Genomic DNA, 17361 nt, shown 5'->3' with positions numbered 1-17361 from the left:
GACCAGCCATGTTGCCCAGGCTGGTCTCAAACTCCTGGGCTCAAGTGAACCTTCCACTTGGGCCTCCCAAAGTGCTGGGATTACAGGTGCATACCACTGCACCTGGCCCTTCTGAGCAGTGCTTGGAAGCCACCTCCTGACTGTGGCTGGGGGTCAGAGTGGCCAACTGAATGCTGGGCCATCAGGGTGAGGAGCGTCTTGTCGCCCATTGCCTGTTCTCCCGGGGCAGATGGAAGGGGAAGGCCCTGCATTGGGGTGACATTAAACAAGATGAGATGGTAAGATCTGCTTTCACTTTAAAGGAACATTTCTGGTTGCTGCTTGGAAAGAAGTGTCAGGGGCAAGAATGCTGCAGGAGGGTCGGCCTGGAGGACCGGGTGGGACTGCGGGCTGGCTCTGTGGGGGCAGGAACATCAGAGGTGCCTGGGAGACCCTGGCTCTGGGGCAGAGGTGTGAGCAAGGGGGCCTCACTGGGGTGTCTCTGTCTTAGCCACGCTGGGTGTTTCTGGGTCCTGTGACCCACGGGTGAGCAGCCTATGGTGCTGGTGGCACAGGGGAGGAAACCGAGGCAGAGAGCCTGTGGGGGCTGCTCGGCAGGGGACAGGTAGCTCCTGTGCCCACTGTTGTCTCACACCTGCATGGCAAACACAAACCCCGCCACGGAGTCCCTTTCCATCTCTACAGGACCTCCAGAGCGCCATGTGCGGGGACTTCATGGGTGGGGTGGGGTGGGGTCAGGAGCCTGCTGTGGGCTGGCCAGGCATGGACACCAAGCTGGAGGTGGCCGCACTGTAGGTGGGGCAGCCCTCCCCTTCCCCACTTCCGGGGCTTGTGCGGGGGTGGGCACCATGGGGTCACACAGGGGGCATGGTGGGCAGTGGTCTGAGGTGGTTTGGGGAACTCATCCAGGGCATGTGGCTCACTCTGCGGCTGCTGGGGTTGGTCTGAGCGGGGAGGAGGAGGTTGGAGGGACTCTGAACAGAGGGGGGAGATGCTGGTGGGAGGGCTGGGGACCAGCCCTGCAGGGCATGGGCGAGCATCAGCAGCGGGGTGGGAGTAGACCTGTCCATGCAGTAGAAACAAACCAGAAATGGATCCCGTTCTCGCTAATGATGTAATAAAGCCAGAAACAGCACCAGAGGCCAATGGGTGGGGGAAGGATAAAATGTGAGTAAATGGGGCTGATCCAGGCCTTCTCACTTCTCAAGGAAAGTGTTGCAAAGATGGGCATCGCATCCAGGGCTGAGATTGAGGACTGGTTCACGGCGGAGACCCTGGGAGTGTCTGGGTGAGAACAGCCCCCAGGCTGAGAGGACACGAGCATCAGCCATGGTTCCAGCCAAGCCCCAGCGGCGTCTCCCAGTCCTGGCTGCCCTGCCTGAGAGGGTGGGCCTTGGGATGACAGTGCTGAAGGAGCTGCTTTTCACACAGCAGGACTTGATGGCCTCAGGTCCCTGAGGCCCCCATAGAGGGCTCTTTATAGAATTATCTGGGTCCAGAGCAAAGGTGGTACTCTCAGCCTCCCTGGAGCCCACGCTGGCAGGTGAAGGATCAGAGCCCCACGCCCCATCCTTGGGGTCAGGGGCTGGGACCGAGGTCACCAGGAGCCCCCAGTTGAAGTGGGGAGGTGACTGGGGTGGTGCAGTAGTGAGCCGTCCCCTCACATACTGGCAGCCTTGCCCACTGTGTCCTCCCTGGCCCCCGGAGCTGTGTCCACCTCCTGCCTGGCTGCCTGTGCTCGGCCCCTCCACAAGCCCAAAACAGCCCTAGGGTATTCAGTGTTTTCAGAGCCGCCTAGATACAGGACTGTTTGTGTTTTGGTTTTAAATTACTTTAATTAATTAATTTTTTATGGAGACCAGGTCTCACCATGTTGCCCAGGCTGGTTTCAAACTCCTGGGCTCAAGTGACTTGCCCACCGTAGCCTCCCAAAGTGCTGAGATTACAAGTTTGAGCCACTGCACGCCACTGGTTTCAAATTTTTAAACAGAGAACAGTATTTACATTTTCTCTGTCTTTTTTTTTTTTTTTCCGAGACACAGTCTCGCTCTGTCGCCCAGGCTGGAGTGCAGTGGCACGATCTCTGCTCACTGTAAGCTCTGCCTCCTGGGTTCACGCCATTCTCCTGACTCAGCCTTCTCTGTCTTTTAAAACTGCACACTGAGGTGGGTTTTGTGGTGGTTGGTGAACGGACAGGTTTGGGCCTGGATCCCCCACCCGACCCTAGCACCCACAGGTGGGGTCGCCCCTGTGCTGATGCACCTCCTCCCTCAGCACCGTGGACCTGCTGGACTGGGGCAGCCTCATCGACAGCAGGACCAAGCTCTCCAAGCACCTGGTGGTCCCCAACGCACAGGTAACACCTCCACTCCTCGGTGAGGCCCCGCTCAGCAGGGCGCTGGGCTGAGAAGGGAGTTCAGCCTGCCACGCGTGTCTCTGGTTGCCCACCCTGGGAACTTAACATGACCAAGATCACTGCACACTATGGCCCCACAGACCCCCTATGGTCCAGGGGGAAGGAGACAAACCCACACATGTCCACAGAGTGCTTGGTGGGACAGAGACCCACGCAGAGCCTTAAGACACCACAAGGAGAGGGGGTCTGGGCCTTCCCAATTCATCTGTCTTGTGCATCAGGTCACCCCAAACTTCAGAGGCCTGAAACGCAGCAGTCACTCTGCTTCTCCCTGATGGTTCTGGGGTTGATGGGGCTCAGCCGGGCAGTCCTCCCTTGGGGTCTCCTGGGTAGCTGTGCTCACAGAGTGGTGGGCTGGGACCTGGTGGAGGCGCCCACTCGCATGTCTGGAAGTTGGTGCTGGCTGTGGCTTGGGCTTTTTCCCGACACGGCAGCTGGGCTCTAAGGGCCAGTGTCCCCTGAGACGTGAGAGCCAGGCAGAAGCTGGGTGACCTTTTCCTGCCTCGCCTCAAAAGTCACACGGTGTCTTTTCTGCCGAGTTCTGTGTGTTAGAAGCATGTCACCAGGCCAGCCTGTGTACAGCGGGGAGAGGAATGAGACTCATCTGCCTGTGGGAGGGGGGCCCAGGACCTGGCAGAATGCTTGAAACCACAGCCTAAGCTGGGATTCGAAGAAAGAACAGAAGCACCTTCAGAAAACATGCTGCAGAGGCAGCTTTTCCGTGACACATCCAGCCCCAGTCCACTGAGGGCCCAGCCTCAAACTTAGAGACCTCGACCCAGAGCCTCGGGGCGCAGTGTGTACAGAGCGGCTGTGCACCAAGGCCACCACCTGCTGGAGACTTTAGCATGGTGTAGCAAGGGCTAGAGCGGTACTGTGTGCGCTCAGTGAGACGAGGCTGCTGGGGCAGCAAAGGGGTGAGCGGGAGGCCCTGCAGGATGGGTCCCCATGGCCTCTGAGCACCAGCTCCTTGAAGGCCTCATCCTGGAGGTTGCCCTGGTCCCCAACCATGTGTCAGCATGTGCTGCATGACCGCCCTGTCAGCCTGTAGCCAGGGTTTCCTCCTCCTGGGTCCTCTCCCTGCTCCAGGCGGAGCCTTCTATTTGACGATTGGGTGGTCAGTGTTCACTTCCTCAGTATCACATGGGAGCTGCAGGGGGCCCTCCCACAACAGTGGGGCCTCTGTGGGAACTGGGGAGGCTGTGAGAGTACACACGTTGGGGTGCAGGCCTGGACTGAGCCTGGGGCCCACTGACATGGCCAATGAGCTCCCTCATGGTGCCACCAGGCCCCACGTAGGGCAGTGCACTGGCTGCGTGTTGCTGTGTCCAGGTGGCCCTCCCGGCCCTGCGTGGGCGGGTCAGAGGGTTCCCGTGGGCTGGGAACACTGAGAAAGGGTTAGCCTGGGCCTCAGGGTGGCACTTTTCAGCCCTCGCTTGTGGCCTGACCGTGTGCTGCACCCCCAGACAGGACAGCTGGAGCCCCTGCTGTCCCGGTTCACTGAGGAGGAGGAGCTACAGATGACGAGGATGCTACAGCGGATGGATGTCCTGGTCAAGGTGAGCTGCCCTGCTCGGGCAGAGGGCTGGGGCCTTGGGGACCTGGGACTCGTGCAGAAGAGGGCACCTGCCTCACCTGAGCAACAGTTGCTCCCACTGCCCCACCCTCTACACCTCTCAGAAAGCCACAGAGGTGGGCGTGCGGCTGATGGTGGACGCCGAGCAGACCTACTTCCAGCCGGCCATCAGCCTCCTGATGCTGGAGATGCAGTGCAAGTTCAATGTGGAGAAGCCGCTCATCTTCAACACGTACCAGTGCTATCTCAAGGCAAGCTCCCCGCTCAGCCCTTCCCTGCCTGCCTTGGGGCTTGGAGACCCCACAGGAGGGGCTCCTCTCATCTGAGCTCCCTGGCATTTGCCTGGCTCTACACTCAGCACCCGCCAGGGAGCTCACGGGATGGAGGAGGAAGTGGGCCGTGTCCCCAAGGGATTGCTGGGGTCTTCTGCAGCACAGCTCACCCAGGGCGGGTCCCAGGGTCCAGAAAAGAGCCTCTTAGGTGGTGGCCACAGCCAGGCCTGCAGAGGAGGCCGAGGCTGGGTGACTGCCTCAGAGTAGGAAGAAGGGCCCGCTGCCCGCAGCCTCTCCTGTGGTTCTCGGAACCCACCGAGTGTCTAAGGAGCAGGAGGAAGACAGCGATCTTTATGAGGGTCCACTAGATGTGCCCAACACCCCAAACGTGGAAGGCACCACATGACCATTTCCTCCTGCGTGTTTCAGTTCAATGCCCCTAAGAACCGGATGAAAGCTTTGAGCCCTCTCCGGAAACACTCACCCAGGATGTCACATGTATTCAGGGAGCCCACCCCAGCCTGTGGGCCCCAAACTGCTCAGGGATGTTAACAGGTTCAGAGCTCTCAGGGGTGAGCCATGTGCCCGGAGGACACAGGGTGGCATGGGGAGGGGTCCAGGCAGGAGCCTGCAGTATGCACCCATCCCCCAGTTGGCCTGGGAGTCTAGAGCACATGATGGCTGCTGGTGCCTGGGCTGCTCCCACAGGGCTGTCCACGGGCCACACAGGAGTCTGCAGACATCCCCATTGCCATTGCTCCTTGGGGACAGATCCTCACCCACACCTGCTCCAGGTGCCCTGAGCTGCACCTCCCCAGGCAGCTGCTGCCCAGACCTGGTGACTGCACCTGGGCCCAGGAAGGCCCCATCCTGCTGTCACTTGGGCTTGCCCAGGCTCCCTGCAACTTTTGGCCCTGGCCCCACAGGATGCCTATGACAATGTGACCCTGGGCGTGGAGCTGGCTCGCCGTGAGTGCTGGTGTTTTGGGGCCAAGCTGGTGCGGGGCGCATACCTGGCCCAGGAGTGAGCCCGTGTGGCAGAGATCGGCTATGAGGACCCCATCAACCCCATGTACAAGGCTACCAACGCCATGTACCACAGGTGCGCAGCTCTCCCGCGCCTCCATCTTCCCAGGGCAGGGCGTCAAGAAACTGGGCCTGAGGGAGAGGCTTGGAGACTGACCCTGTCCCACCCTGCTGGGGCAGAAGACACCAGCAGGAGTGGCAGCCTCATATGTCCCCAGGTCAGAACTGGTATTTCCTCTGCTTTTGTGTCATGTGTTGCTTTTTCAAAAACATTAAGGTTATTCTTTTACAAATATAGAAAAGCCCATTGAACAAAGCAAAATAGGCCACAGTTCCCTGAGCCGGCTCCTGCAGACACTTAGATCCAGAGATGTGCATGAGCACCCGGCCCTCCCCGCCCCGCAGGCTCAGCCTGTTTGCTTTTCAGTTCACACAGTGGGATCGCCCATCAGCTGTTCTGCACCTGCTTTTACTGCTCTAGTTTCCTGGTGATCTTTTCATGTAGCACAGGTTGGCCAACCATGGGCTTTTCCTCTTAGAGGCGTGTGTGCTGCAAATTCAGAGACCCCAGGTGTCTCCTGGTTGGCTGCAGCTCCCCTCCTGCCGCCACCGTGCCCCTCGTGCCGCAGCGCACACATCTCCGCCATTGTTGTTTGTGTTGTAGTGTGTTCTCTGCCCAATGTGCTTTTCATTTCGCGTTCCATCTGGGTCCCCTTGTGTGGGCTTGCAGAGTGGCGCTGTTACCAGCCAGCATGGGGTGCCCGGGGCTGTGTGTCCGGTATCTTTGATCTTACTGGGTTCAGTCTGCTTATTGTAACAGGGACTTGCTGGACACACCGTCACCCTCTGTGGTACACACGGGCCTTCAGGGGTTTTGTGTCTGAGGACGCAGCCGTCCTAGGTTCCGGGAAATGGAATTGCTGGTCAGAGAGAATGTGCGCATGGTCAAGGCTGCTGTGTCCTCGCTGCAGGAGGGCGGTACGGCTTGGGCTTCCTGGTGCATCGGGATGCCCACCCCCACTGTGCCCTACAGGGACCTGCTTCCCTCTTATTTCCTTGCAGGGCCGGGGGGCACTGTAGGATCCCTCCCCAGAAGCAAAGCTGTGTCTGTCATGAGGCTCACGGACATGTTTGGGCTGGTCCCCAGCGTCATGGCACGTTCAATGCAGGGACGCTGCACCCCAGCTGGTTCTGTGTGAATTGTCTGGTCCCAGACATCGCTCACTTCTTCTTGGTTGCTGGTCTTTCTTTTTCATGAGGTGCTGGGAGGGGCAGATGCTGCTCCTGTTCCTCCTGATCCTGTGGGATCCTGTGGACACCCTTGGAAAGAGCCAGCTCACTGGATGGCCCTGGGCCTGCCCTCGGCCTCCTCTCTGTGTGCTGGTAATGAGAGGCGCAGGCGACCACGGCACTCTCCACAGGTGCCTGGACTACGTGCTGGAGGAGCTGAAGCACAACGCCAAGGCCAAGGTGATGGTGGCCTCCCACAATGAGGACACAGTGCGCTTCACGCTGCGCAGGTAGGTGCGCCCCACCCTGCACTGTCACCCCACCCGAGCCGTTGGCTCCTCTGGTTGGGGAGAGGTGGCAGCAGCGCAGGGCTCAGGGTGGGCAGAGCAACTTGCTGGGTGCAGGCGGGCAGTTGTGGGGAAAGGTTGGTGAAAGGAGCTGGAGGGCAGCTTCAGTGCCCTGCAGGCCCGGTCTGCCGGCGTTCTGGACATCGGACTGTGAGAGCACAAACGCTCTTTGCAGTTATGTTGGTTTTTAAAATTAACATCTTTTTTTGAGATAGAATCTCGCTCTGTCACCTCGGCTGGAGTGCAGTGGCGTGGTCTCGGCTCACTGCAACCTCCACCTCCCAAGTTCAGGCAACTCCTCATGCCTCAGCCTCCCAAGTGGCTGGGATTACAGGTGTGCACCACCATGCCTAGCTAGTTTTTTGTATTTTTAGCAGAGACAGGGTTTCACCATGTTGGCCAGACTGGTCTCAAACTCTTGGCCTCAAGTGATTCTCCCTTCTTGGCCCCTCAAAGTGCTGCAATTACAGGCATGAGCCACTATAACTAGCCTTTTAAAAATTAACATCTGACTTATTAAACTTCACAATTAAAAACCTAAGTTTCATTAGGGGATTCGGAAGGCTCCTGAAAGGTACAGATGCAGTGCTGGAGCCCAGTCCCTCAGGAGGCCTCCACAGTGCCGCCTCATTTATAAGCAGTTCCCTTAACATTTGAACTACATCTGGAATGTAATGGTCTGTTTTCTCTTTAAACATGTGTCCCATGGAGCACAACTTTGGTAGAATTCTAACAAGTCAAATGCAGCAGTTAGGTGAAGTCAGTTTTTGGATATTCCAGTACTTTCACCCCGGTCTTATCTCATGCCTTAGCCCAAGCCATGCACACAATGGGGTCCTAGGTCCCCCGCCCCTCCCAGATTCTGCCTTCCCAGGGATGGGACCCCTAGAACCCTCGGGGGCCTGGGCAGTGGCCTCGCTGGCTCTCACCTTCCTAGGAGCTGAGCAGGGGCTCCACTCCACAGCAGGGCAGGGTGTTCCAGATCCAGGGCTTGTGGCACGAGGGGGCTCCCCAAGGAGCTGTGAAGCCACAGGGCCAGGCTTGGGGCCAGGGCTGCAGCCAACAGGACACATCCTGGTGCTGCTCGGGGAGCTGACTCACGGCTCTGAAATCATTCAGTTATGTCCACATTCGGCCTTTGTTCACGATGCTGCTGCTTTTTCATGGCCTGAAATCGCAGCACACCCGCTTTTGTGCCCTGACCCTCTGCTAATTGTCATAGATGTGTCGGTGATGGGACAGACTCACTGTCTCCACACGCACAGGCCTGGCGGCCAGCAGGAGCCAGCACTCAGGAGCTGGTGGGTCCTCTCAGCTTGTAATGAGGACTCCCGGCCTCTGGGTGGACTCTCAATGCTGGTGGGCTCACAGCCTGACTAGACACATCACCATCCAACTCCAAAAGGACAGCCTGCCCTCAGCAGGGCTTCCTCTCTCCAGCTTCCCCCCGGCACCTGTCTGTCCCCACTGTCTTGCTGTGGCGGTGGCTTCCCCACTGGACACAGCTTCCCCCTCCCCTGAGTGGCAGCCGGGCTCTCTCCTCATGCCCCCAAGGGCCCTGTGCCAGGTTCCCCCAATGCCATGCTCACAACCCTGCCTGAGGCTGGACCCCTGCAGGCTTCAGCTCTGTGCCCCTGCTGTGGGTGGCTGGGGAGCTCTGGGGAGCTGGGGTCCCCTCCCCTGAGTAAGTGCTTCTAGACTATGGCAGCTGCTGTGTCCTATGCCGGGCCCAGACTGCCACACCACCCACCCTCAAACAACCCGAGTTGGCTTTGGCCGAGGAACCGACCAGCCCCAAACTTAGAGGCTGAAGCAGTGGCATGTTCTGTAGGCCTGGGCGGGCTGGCTCAGCTGGTGCTTCTGCTGCTGGCCGTGCCTGTGTCCCTCCTGCGTCTGTGATCTGGGGCTGGTGGGGCCTAATGAGTTCATTCATGGCTGGGGCAGTAAAGGAGGCTGTACCCAGGTCCAGTGTCTCACACGCCAGCCCAGGCTTGGGCATGTGGTGGGCTCAGGCTTCCAGAAGGCCTGGAGAGGGCAAGCCTCTGCTTGTGTCACCTTTGGTACCTTCCTGTTGGCCAAAGTGCCTCATGAGGCCAAGCCCAGATGCCAGGCAGAGTGAGCTGCTGCCCTGCACTGGGAGGAGCTGCAGTCACATGGCAGAGGCCGTGCACACCACAGGGGAGGGGACAGCCAGCAGTGGCAGCCCGGCTCTCGGGTTCTTGTCCTGGGGTTGAGGGAGACACACAATGGAGACCAGGGCGATGTGGCAGAGACAGGTGCCTGCTTTAGACTGGGTGGTCCCGACACTGGAGCCCAGCCCAGGGATGGAGGGAAAGGGCCTCTGGCTGATGGGTACTCTGGGAGCCAGGGCTGGGGCGGGTGGAGAACAGGAGAGGGGAGGGAGTGGGAAGCACAGCACAGGCCCCGCCAGTCACCCAGGTGATGTGTGAGGAGCAGGCAGAACTCGGCCCAGGGTGGGGGCCCCAGTGCTGTGCAGACCGGCTAAGTCAGGATACCTAGATATAGGAAGCTGGAGATGAAACGTGAGAACTGTCACTGCATGGATATTTCAAACCTTGAGAATCTTTGTAAGACCCTGTCAGGGGTGGTGTGAAGACAGGACAGAGTTGAGGGCCCCACCCCAATATCTGAGCAGTGCTAATAGATATATAATACAAGCCATATCTGTAAAATTTTTTAGTAGCTACATTAAAAAAGATAAAATGAATTTCAAGAATACATTTTAATGAACCCAAAATATACAAAATATTACTTCAAATTGTATTCTAGCTGCTTTTACAAAAGCAACGCGGCATTGAGCATTATGTTTCTACAAAGTCTCCTAAATCCCACGTGTATGTGACATGTGCAGCACATCTCGGTTCAGAACAGCCGCCTTCCGAGGACTCGGGGGCTGGTGGCAGCTGTGTGGGACAGAGCAGCTGTGGGGATAGGGCAGAGGAGCAGCCCACAGAGGGCGAGGGCAGGGCCGGAGACCAGTCATACCACAGAACCCTGGAGGGGCTTGAGGAAGGGATGGCAGGAGAGCGGAGGAGCTTCCCTGCCCTGTGGGGCAGCCTGCTGGGTGGGTCAGGGCCCCAGGAAGGGCCGCACCTCCAGGAAGGGAGGTAGAGGAGAGGTGGCAGAGGGGAGGGTGGGGCAAGCAGGAGGAGGACCTTGTTGGCTAAGGGCTGAGGCCTCCCCAGGGAGAAGAGTAGAGCAGCCCAGCAGAGTCCTGCTGGGAAGAGGCCTCACTGGGGCAGGGCCGGGCAGAGCCCATACCCCAGCCCCACCTTGCAGGGGATGAAGTCTGGAGAGTGTCGATGGGGGATCTGGGGTAGTAGGACGGGCTCAGAGCTGGGACAGGAGCCCTGTACCCCTGCACCGGGACAGTGTCCTGGAGCTGGCCCTCAGCTCCTGGCTTTACCTGCACAGAATGGAGGAGCTGCGCCTGCATCCCGCTGACCACCAGGTGTACTTTGGACAGCTGCTAGGCATGTGTGACCAGATCAGCTTCCCGCTGGGTGAGTGGGGCCCTCCCTGGTGTGATGGGGTGCGGTGCTGGGCCTGGACCTCATGGTGTATCTGCCCCCATGCAGGCCAGGCTGGCTACCCCGTGTACAAGTACGTGCCCTACGGCCCCGTGATGGAGGTGCTGCCCTACTTGTCCCGCCGCGCCCTGGAGAACAGCAGCCTCATGAAGGGCGCTCGGCAGCTGCTGTGGCTGGAGCTCTTGCGGCGGCTCCGAACTGGCAGCCTCTTCCGTCGCCCTGCCTAGCACCCGCCAGCCCACCCTCAGCCTCCAGGCCCCCCCGCCCCCACCCCAGGCTGTCACTACAGTTGTAACCAACCCCATCCTCACATAGACTCACCTTTTTCACTCCACACTTGCAGAGCTGCTGGAGGTGGGGTCAGGTGCCTCCCAGCCCTGCCCAGGGTCTGGGCACTCAGGTGTGGACCAAACCTGTTACCTGCCTGGGATAGCCACTGGGAACGGTTGGGAACTCTCCCCGGATGTGTGGGCCCAAGGCCCCCACCTCTGTGACCCCCACGTCCTTGGGCCTAGAGGATTGTCCGCCTTCTGCCAGGGCCAGCCCACACACCCGAGCCCCTCGGGGAGCAGAGGCTGGGCTGGGGAGGCCCTGCCTGGTCAAGAAACCACTGTTCTGCAGCTGATAGCCCTTGCCCTCACATTGGGTCAGCTCTGGGCAGCAAAGAGGGAGTGGCTCAGACAGGGTCAGAGAAGTCGCACCCCAGACTCTGGCTTCCAGCATCATCTGCTCCTGGAGGCCAGGCCCTGCACAGACCTGGACACCCCCAACCCTGACTCCACAAGGACCCAGCAGGGCCCATGGGCCCAGGCCAGCATGGAGGGGACTCATGCAGATGCAGAGGCCAAGCTCTCTACGTGGGCCTGGCACGCCTTCCCCCGGGGCTCCTCCTCAGGCCATTCCTGCTGCCCTGAGTCCTCTACACCAGTGACCTGCATCAGGCGCCTCCTAGTGGTTCCCACAGGACACTGACCAGGCTGCGGCAGGCGCACACCTGCACCCTGGGCCTTCTCCCACGCTCTCCAGCCCCAGCCCCACAAAGCAGGCTGGATGTGGTCCTCATGCCCTGGGGCTTGGATGGGGGCCCTGTGCAGATGGCAGTGACAGCATCCTGGGACCAGGAAAGGCTGGAGGGTCCCAGTCTCTGTGCAGGGGGAGGGGTGGTGGGCTGGGCACACAGCCCAGGAAGGGACCCCCAGGCAGAGGCCTCTGCTGCAGCAGAAGTGGGGGCCCTACTGGGGCCCTGGTTATGGCAGAACCTGCAGCTGTCACACAAGCCACATGCGGGCCACACTGAAGCATCTTTATTTCTCTGGGTCACACAGAGCTTGGGCCTCGGAGCCTCTTCTGCATGGGGGCTGCAGCTGCCAAGGGAGCAGCTGAGACCAGAACAAGCACTCGGGGGGCCCGCAGTGCAGGCTGGGATGTGCCCCGTGGAGTGAGGTGTGAGAGCCCCCGGCCTCACTCTCTGCTGGGCCCCGAAGCAGACAGCGGCAGGCTGGGCCGGCCTGCCTTTTATGAGACCAACCTAGCGTTTGGCAGTAAGTCCCAGACGAAGGGGGACAGGCAGCCGGGTTCCACCCGGCCTCTCCTCAGCAGGGGACCCCTGTGGGCAGCTGGGAAGGCAGTGGCCAAAAGTCAAGAAGATGAACTCTGCCCAGACTTCTGCTGCCTGTGGCTATGGTGGGACAGGGCTGCCTTCCTGGTCATACTGGGCAGCAGGCAGCTGCCAGGGACCTCCCAGTCCCAGGGCTGCCTTCCCTGCCCGGCAGCCCCTCTGCTGCAGCTTCCCGATGAGTTCCAGTAGGTTCATCTGCAGCATCAGCTCCTGGAATATAGAGGGGCCCCGTGAAGGCCAGAGTGACCCCCGGGCTCCTTTCACCCCGGCCCAAGGGTGCCAGGCAGTGAGCCCACAGGGCGGCCATCCTGTGAAGCCTGGTCATGGCCTGCCAGGATGGGGTGGAATCTGAGCCTCTGCCCCCAGCAGGGCCACTCGGAATGGCATGTGGGAGGGGAGCAGAAGAGGGCCCTGTGGGGCACAGCAGGCCTGGGGAGGGTGGGCAGTGCCCCTTGGCTGGCTGGCTCACCCTCCTGTAGGGAATGGGTCTGGCCTCCGTGCTGGGAATGGCAGAGAAATCCTTTCCAGAGTCTCAATCCTTCCACTTCACCCCCTATACGCTGAGCCTGGCTCCCCAGGGACCAGCGGTGAAACCCCAGATGGAATGGGGTCTGCGGGGCCCGGGGCACTCGGGCTAGGGCGGAGCAGGCCCAGGCGCTGACCTGTGGGTTGGTGGTCACATAGAAGCCAGCCACCCCCGCCTTCTCCAGTGTGCTCTGCTGGTCAGCCACCTTCCGGTCCAGCTCCAGGACGATCTTCCGGTCCATCGCCCGCTGCTCCTCACGGATCCGGTGTTCCACCGCCTGCCGTGGGGGGTGGGGCGGGAGGGGGAGGGCAGCTCAAACACATGCTCCTGCTGCTGTCCCCAGCAGCACCAGCTCTGACACCACCGATGCATCCTCACCACACCCAGGCCTCTCCTCGGCCATGCGAACTCCTGAAGGGGTCCCTAAGGGGCTTCCACGAATGCCCTAACTTGGGGCTGCCTTGGGACCACACACACATCTCCGCAGGCACACCCTGCCCCGTGGCTTGTTGGTTACATGCCAGTCTCTGGTTGTCCCTGTGCTCCCTGGGAGAAGGATGGGCCCCTTCCTGGCTGGCCCCTTCACCCCACCATTGCCCTTGTACCCCCTGGAGGCCACCTGCTCTGCGGAGGCCCCAACCCACGAGGAGCTGCTATCCAGGGGAGCACTGGTGGGCCCTCACCCTCCACCCAGCCCCAGCACACCTGGCACCCAGGGAGGAGCCACCTGGTGGGACTCACTAGGCCTCCAGTGGCCCACTCAGGCCCAGAGTAGCCACCCACGCCTGAGCCCCAACACCCCTCCAGTCAGCCGAGCCAGGTGGTGCCCACAGGACAGCTGGCCGGCCACCCTGCCTGTGCCCCCCGTACCTCTAGTTCTCGCTGCTGAGCCGCCTGGAGCACAGGCAGGTTGTGGGGCCGGCAGGCCTGCTGGGCTTCCTGGTGCTTCTGCCGCAGCGCCTGCCTGAGCACTGGGAGGGAGGAGAGCCGGTCAGCAGGTGGTGGGACTCGGCAGCAGCCCTCACCCATGGGCACCTGCCTTGCCAGCCCAGCAGAGCAGCCAGGCCAAAGGCGTATCTGCACTGGGGACGCTGGCCTCCTCCATCCTCCCACCCCACTGTCACCCAGGGCCGGGCCCTCCAATGGCAAAGTCTCCAGGGGACTCCAGAAGGTGCGGGGGACTGAAAGAGGGTGGGGTGGGGAAGACTGGCGGGGTGGGGCCAAAGCTGCAGCCCCAGACCCAGGGCAGCTGGAGGAGGCGGGTGGGAGGGAGGCTGCAGTCTGAGGGCTTCAGGGACCCCATGGCCACAGGCCACTGGACATCTACTCAAGTGTCGGAGACCACCTCAGACAAAGGCACGAGAAAGGAGCAGGAGGAGCGGGGTCGCTGAGTCTGAGTGTGGGACCTCTGCCTACCAGGGGTGTGCTCAGCCCCTCCACCCTTCAGGGTGGGCAACCTCCTCCCCCATTTGCAGTTCCCAGCTCTGGCACAGCGCCAGACGGAGAAGGGTGGGCAGACCTGGGAGGCCCAAGTTTGGGATGAGCGTGGGGCACCATAAGCCTGTGCAGCTTTGAGCAGCTCACCCTCGGCCATCAAGTAAAGCTCCACGGTCCCTGCTGAACCGTGCACAAACACAGATGTGTGCAAACTGTCTAGTCTGAGGGGAATGTACAGAGGAAGCAATCATGGGACATAGACTACCATGAAACAGAACATGCAGCACCCCGCAGCTGGCGCCAGTGACCAGTAAGTGCCAAATGGCTACAGCTCCCCAGGAAGGAGGGGTCCCTGGCCACAAGAAACGTGAAACCCAACACTCTGTTCCTGGGAAGAGCCCTGATGTTGCAGCTCTTCTCTGGTGGCAAGTTTCCAGGGAACTCCAGGGTCCCTGAGGCTCCCCTACAGGTAGCCTGGCTTCCACTGTGCCTGCAGCCTTCCCCGATCGCCTGTTTCTTGGCATTCTGTACACACCTCAATGATGGCATTTATCACATGAAATATGTTTCAAACCAAGAGCTCCCTTGAGACATTTCCATAACACAGGGAAGCAGGGAAATGTCATCTCCTTCACTCTACTGATCAAACATTGCTACAAGTGCCAGGTCCACTACCAGATTCCATTAGGTAGGCACCAAAAGGCAAGAAGAGAGCCACGCCAGCTGCCTGGGCAGAAGGGGCCTGGCCTTAGACATGCCCAGGGAACACAAAGGAGGCAGGAGCAGCCAGTCACTCCTGCCAAATCAAAAAGGAGAAACAGAAAGTCAACGCAGGCATGCCTGCTGCTGGTGGAACCAGGGCCTGGCCCAAACAGCAACGGGCCCAGGGAGTTACTGAAACTCCCCATCCCACTAGAAGGGACCAGGGCCCTGTGGAAAAATGGCCAATTCCAGGACTGAGACAGGGAGAAAACAAAAGATGAGCCTGAACACGCTCTGGAACCAGAAAGCAAGAAAGTGCTCACGGAATGATGGGGAGGCATCTAAAGGAGCCTGGAGCTCCCCTACTGGCCACACATGGCACAGTCTGAGCATTAACGAATAATGAGCCATGAACTTGGGATTAAACTGTATGCATCTTACAGTTCAATAAAAAATTTTAAAAAGACAATCGCCCAGACATTTAGGGGAAGTAGTAATGCCAATTATACACAAACTCTTCTGGAAAACTGAAGAGGAGAGAATACTTCCAAACTCACCCTATAAGGCTGGCAAAAACCCTGATACCCAAACCAGATGATATTACATGAAAACTATAGACCACAGTTTGTCATGAACATACACCAAAAAATTCTTAAGATTTTAGCAAATCAAATCCAGCGTACATAAAGAGGATACTACAGCACGACCAAGTAGGATGGAATTCAAGTAACTGTAATTCACTGTAGTCATAGAAAATGATTCACCATGTGATCATCTCAAGAGCTGCCAAAAAGGGGTCTACCAAAATCCGACATCCATTCTTGATAGAAACACGAATCCCGGAGCAGATGGGTACTGCCTGCCTTCTGGGGAAGGGCGCCTTGCTCTGCTAGGAGGAATTTTTGCCACATTAAACCTGCTTCTAATCAGGCTTCTACCAGCAGTCCAGTGTACAGGAAACCCAGAGAGTGGAGAAGCAGGTTAAATGCACGAGGAAGCAACCTGATAGATCCACAGCAGGGCATTTGCCCTGGACTCTACAAAAAGTCAATGCCACAACAAATGCTGGGGACTGTTCCAGAAGCAAAGAGACCAAAGTAGCCAATTGTAGTACATGAACTTGGACTGGATCCTTACTTATAAATCAACAATTTGCCACAAGTTAGGTAGCATGATGTGGCCGTGCACTGAAAGTCAGGAGACACCCGGAACAGTTCATTTCTCAGGGGGCTACCCTCGGCAGCTGTGTAGGAGACCGCTCCAGTTCTAGAGAACCTGCTCCCAATTCGAGGCCAAGGTTGACCCCACCCCCCGGTTGTCTGGAGGCATTCTTGGTTTTCCGGACTAGGGAGGGTACCCCTGCCATCCTGCAATGCGCAAGACAGCATCTCACCATAGACTTACCAAGCCACAAATGTCAACATTGCTGGGTTGAAAATCCTGGTCTCCAGGAATGCTGAAGACTCTAGGTGAACCGCTATGCTGTCACACGCACGCATTTTGGGATATCAAGCACTAGAGCAGAACGTTCACTACTGAACTTTCAGCGGCGAGCACAAGCGCACGCAGTAGACTATCTTTTCAGCTTTTCTAAATGTTTCAACTTTTAAAAGAAGTTTGGGAAAAATAAAATAGCGAAGGTTGAAATCTGATGGTGCAGGGGGACCTGGCCTATATAATTCGCAGGAAAGGACTCCCAAGCGCACCAATCATGCGGCTCAAGTGGGAAGCTCTTCGGGTTTGGGAGGGCGCCACAGGAGAGAGTGCTTGGGAATTTGATGTGCAACTGGAATGAGGCCCTGCGAGGCCTGAGAGAGAACTGACCCTGAAGGGCGCTGCACAGCTGTCAACAGACCTCCAACTACTGAGGGGCAACGCAATAAGTGCCACCACCAGAGTCTGCCTGTAGGCCAACCAGGCACCGAGGCCTAGGGCCATCCAGCCTGGAAGGGGGTGGGGCACAGGGCGGCCCAAGCGGGGAGTTTCTGCTAAGAAGTGGGGGCTGCAGCAACTGAAAACAAAACTGGTTGGACCCACTGGTCACTAAAAAGGCACTGTCTCAGTCTCCGCGCCCTTGATTTTGTTAATCTTAGGGACCTTTTCCGAACACTCCCAAGGAAGGAGCCGATCTGCACAGATACCAAGAGCTGCTGGGAGGCGCAGACCCCGAGGAGGAGGCACCTCGTCCCGCTGCCCACGCGCACCTCGGTGCTCGTTCTGTAGGCGCAGGCGCTGGTTGTACAGGCTCTTTTCAGTGAGGTGCTGGATCTCCAGTAGCCCCTGCACGATTTCGAACACGGTGCCGTCGAGAAGCGCCAGGGCCAGGTCGCTGAGCGTGGTGTAGGACAGGCGTTGCTGGAAGGAGCTGCGGGGTAGGGGGGCGCGGTGAGCCCGGGAGCGACCCGACACCCCCTCGGCAGGCCGCCGCCCGCCAGCCCGCGTACCTGGGCAACCCCTTCACAAGGCTCTGCAGCGCGGACAGCAGCTGGTAGTGTCGCTCCTGCTGCCGGGCACCGTCCGCCACCTCCTCCAAGGCGCCCGCGTATCGCTCCATGGCGCAGACGCCCGCTAGCCGCCGGCGGCAGCAATGAGCTCCCCCAGCCTCACGTCATCGCTAGCGCGGCGCGTCCCGCCCCTTTTACGACAGTCCCTCGAGCGGC

The 17361-nt window shown here is 59.3% G+C and overlaps 1 protein-coding gene and 1 pseudogene across 2 annotated transcripts; one reads left to right on the top strand and one right to left on the bottom strand.

Annotated features, from left to right (window-relative positions):
- The first annotated feature begins 699 nt into the window (after nucleotides 1-699).
- On the top strand, nucleotides 700-10809 carry LOC119622532 (proline dehydrogenase 1, mitochondrial-like; annotated as a pseudogene).
- An 898-nt stretch (nucleotides 10810-11707) lies between these two features.
- On the bottom strand, nucleotides 11708-17327 carry DGCR6L (DiGeorge syndrome critical region gene 6 like). 2 transcript variants are annotated; one of them, XM_037994838.2, is made up of 5 exons: nucleotides 17146-17327; nucleotides 16843-17066; nucleotides 13433-13533; nucleotides 12699-12839; nucleotides 11708-12246 (listed from the first exon to the last, which is right to left on the bottom strand). In XM_037994838.2, exons 1-5 carry the CDS (start codon nucleotides 17253-17255, stop codon nucleotides 12097-12099), a joined length of 726 nt encoding a protein of 241 aa, XP_037850766.2. In that variant the 5' UTR covers nucleotides 17256-17327; the 3' UTR covers nucleotides 11708-12096. The 2 variants fall into 2 exon arrangements, with proteins under 2 accessions (XP_037850766.2, XP_037850767.2); XM_037994839.2 differs by having other exon boundaries at nucleotides 16906-17066; nucleotides 17146-17321.
- Nucleotides 17328-17361: the final 34 nt, after the last annotated feature.

Source organism: Chlorocebus sabaeus, chromosome 19, assembly GCF_047675955.1.
Source record: "Chlorocebus sabaeus isolate Y175 chromosome 19, mChlSab1.0.hap1, whole genome shotgun sequence".
NCBI lineage: Eukaryota > Metazoa > Chordata > Mammalia > Primates > Cercopithecidae > Chlorocebus > Chlorocebus sabaeus.
The sequence above is the reverse complement of the archived record's forward strand: the minus strand, read 5'-3'. Positions and strand labels throughout refer to the sequence as shown.

Bases quoted from the DNA above. Each gene is read 5' to 3' on its own strand.
- DGCR6L (XM_037994838.2), bottom strand. From the start codon at position 17,255: ATGGAGCGATACGCGGGCGCCTTGGAGGAGGTGGCGGACGGTGCCCGG. The intron at 12,840-13,432 runs GTACGGGGGGCA...CCCCCACGGCAG, and splicing joins CTCAGCAGCGAGAACTAGAG to GCGGTGGAACACCGGATCCG. The intron at 12,247-12,698 runs GTCAGCGCCTGG...TCTATATTCCAG, and splicing joins ATGTGACCACCAACCCACAG to GAGCTGATGCTGCAGATGAA.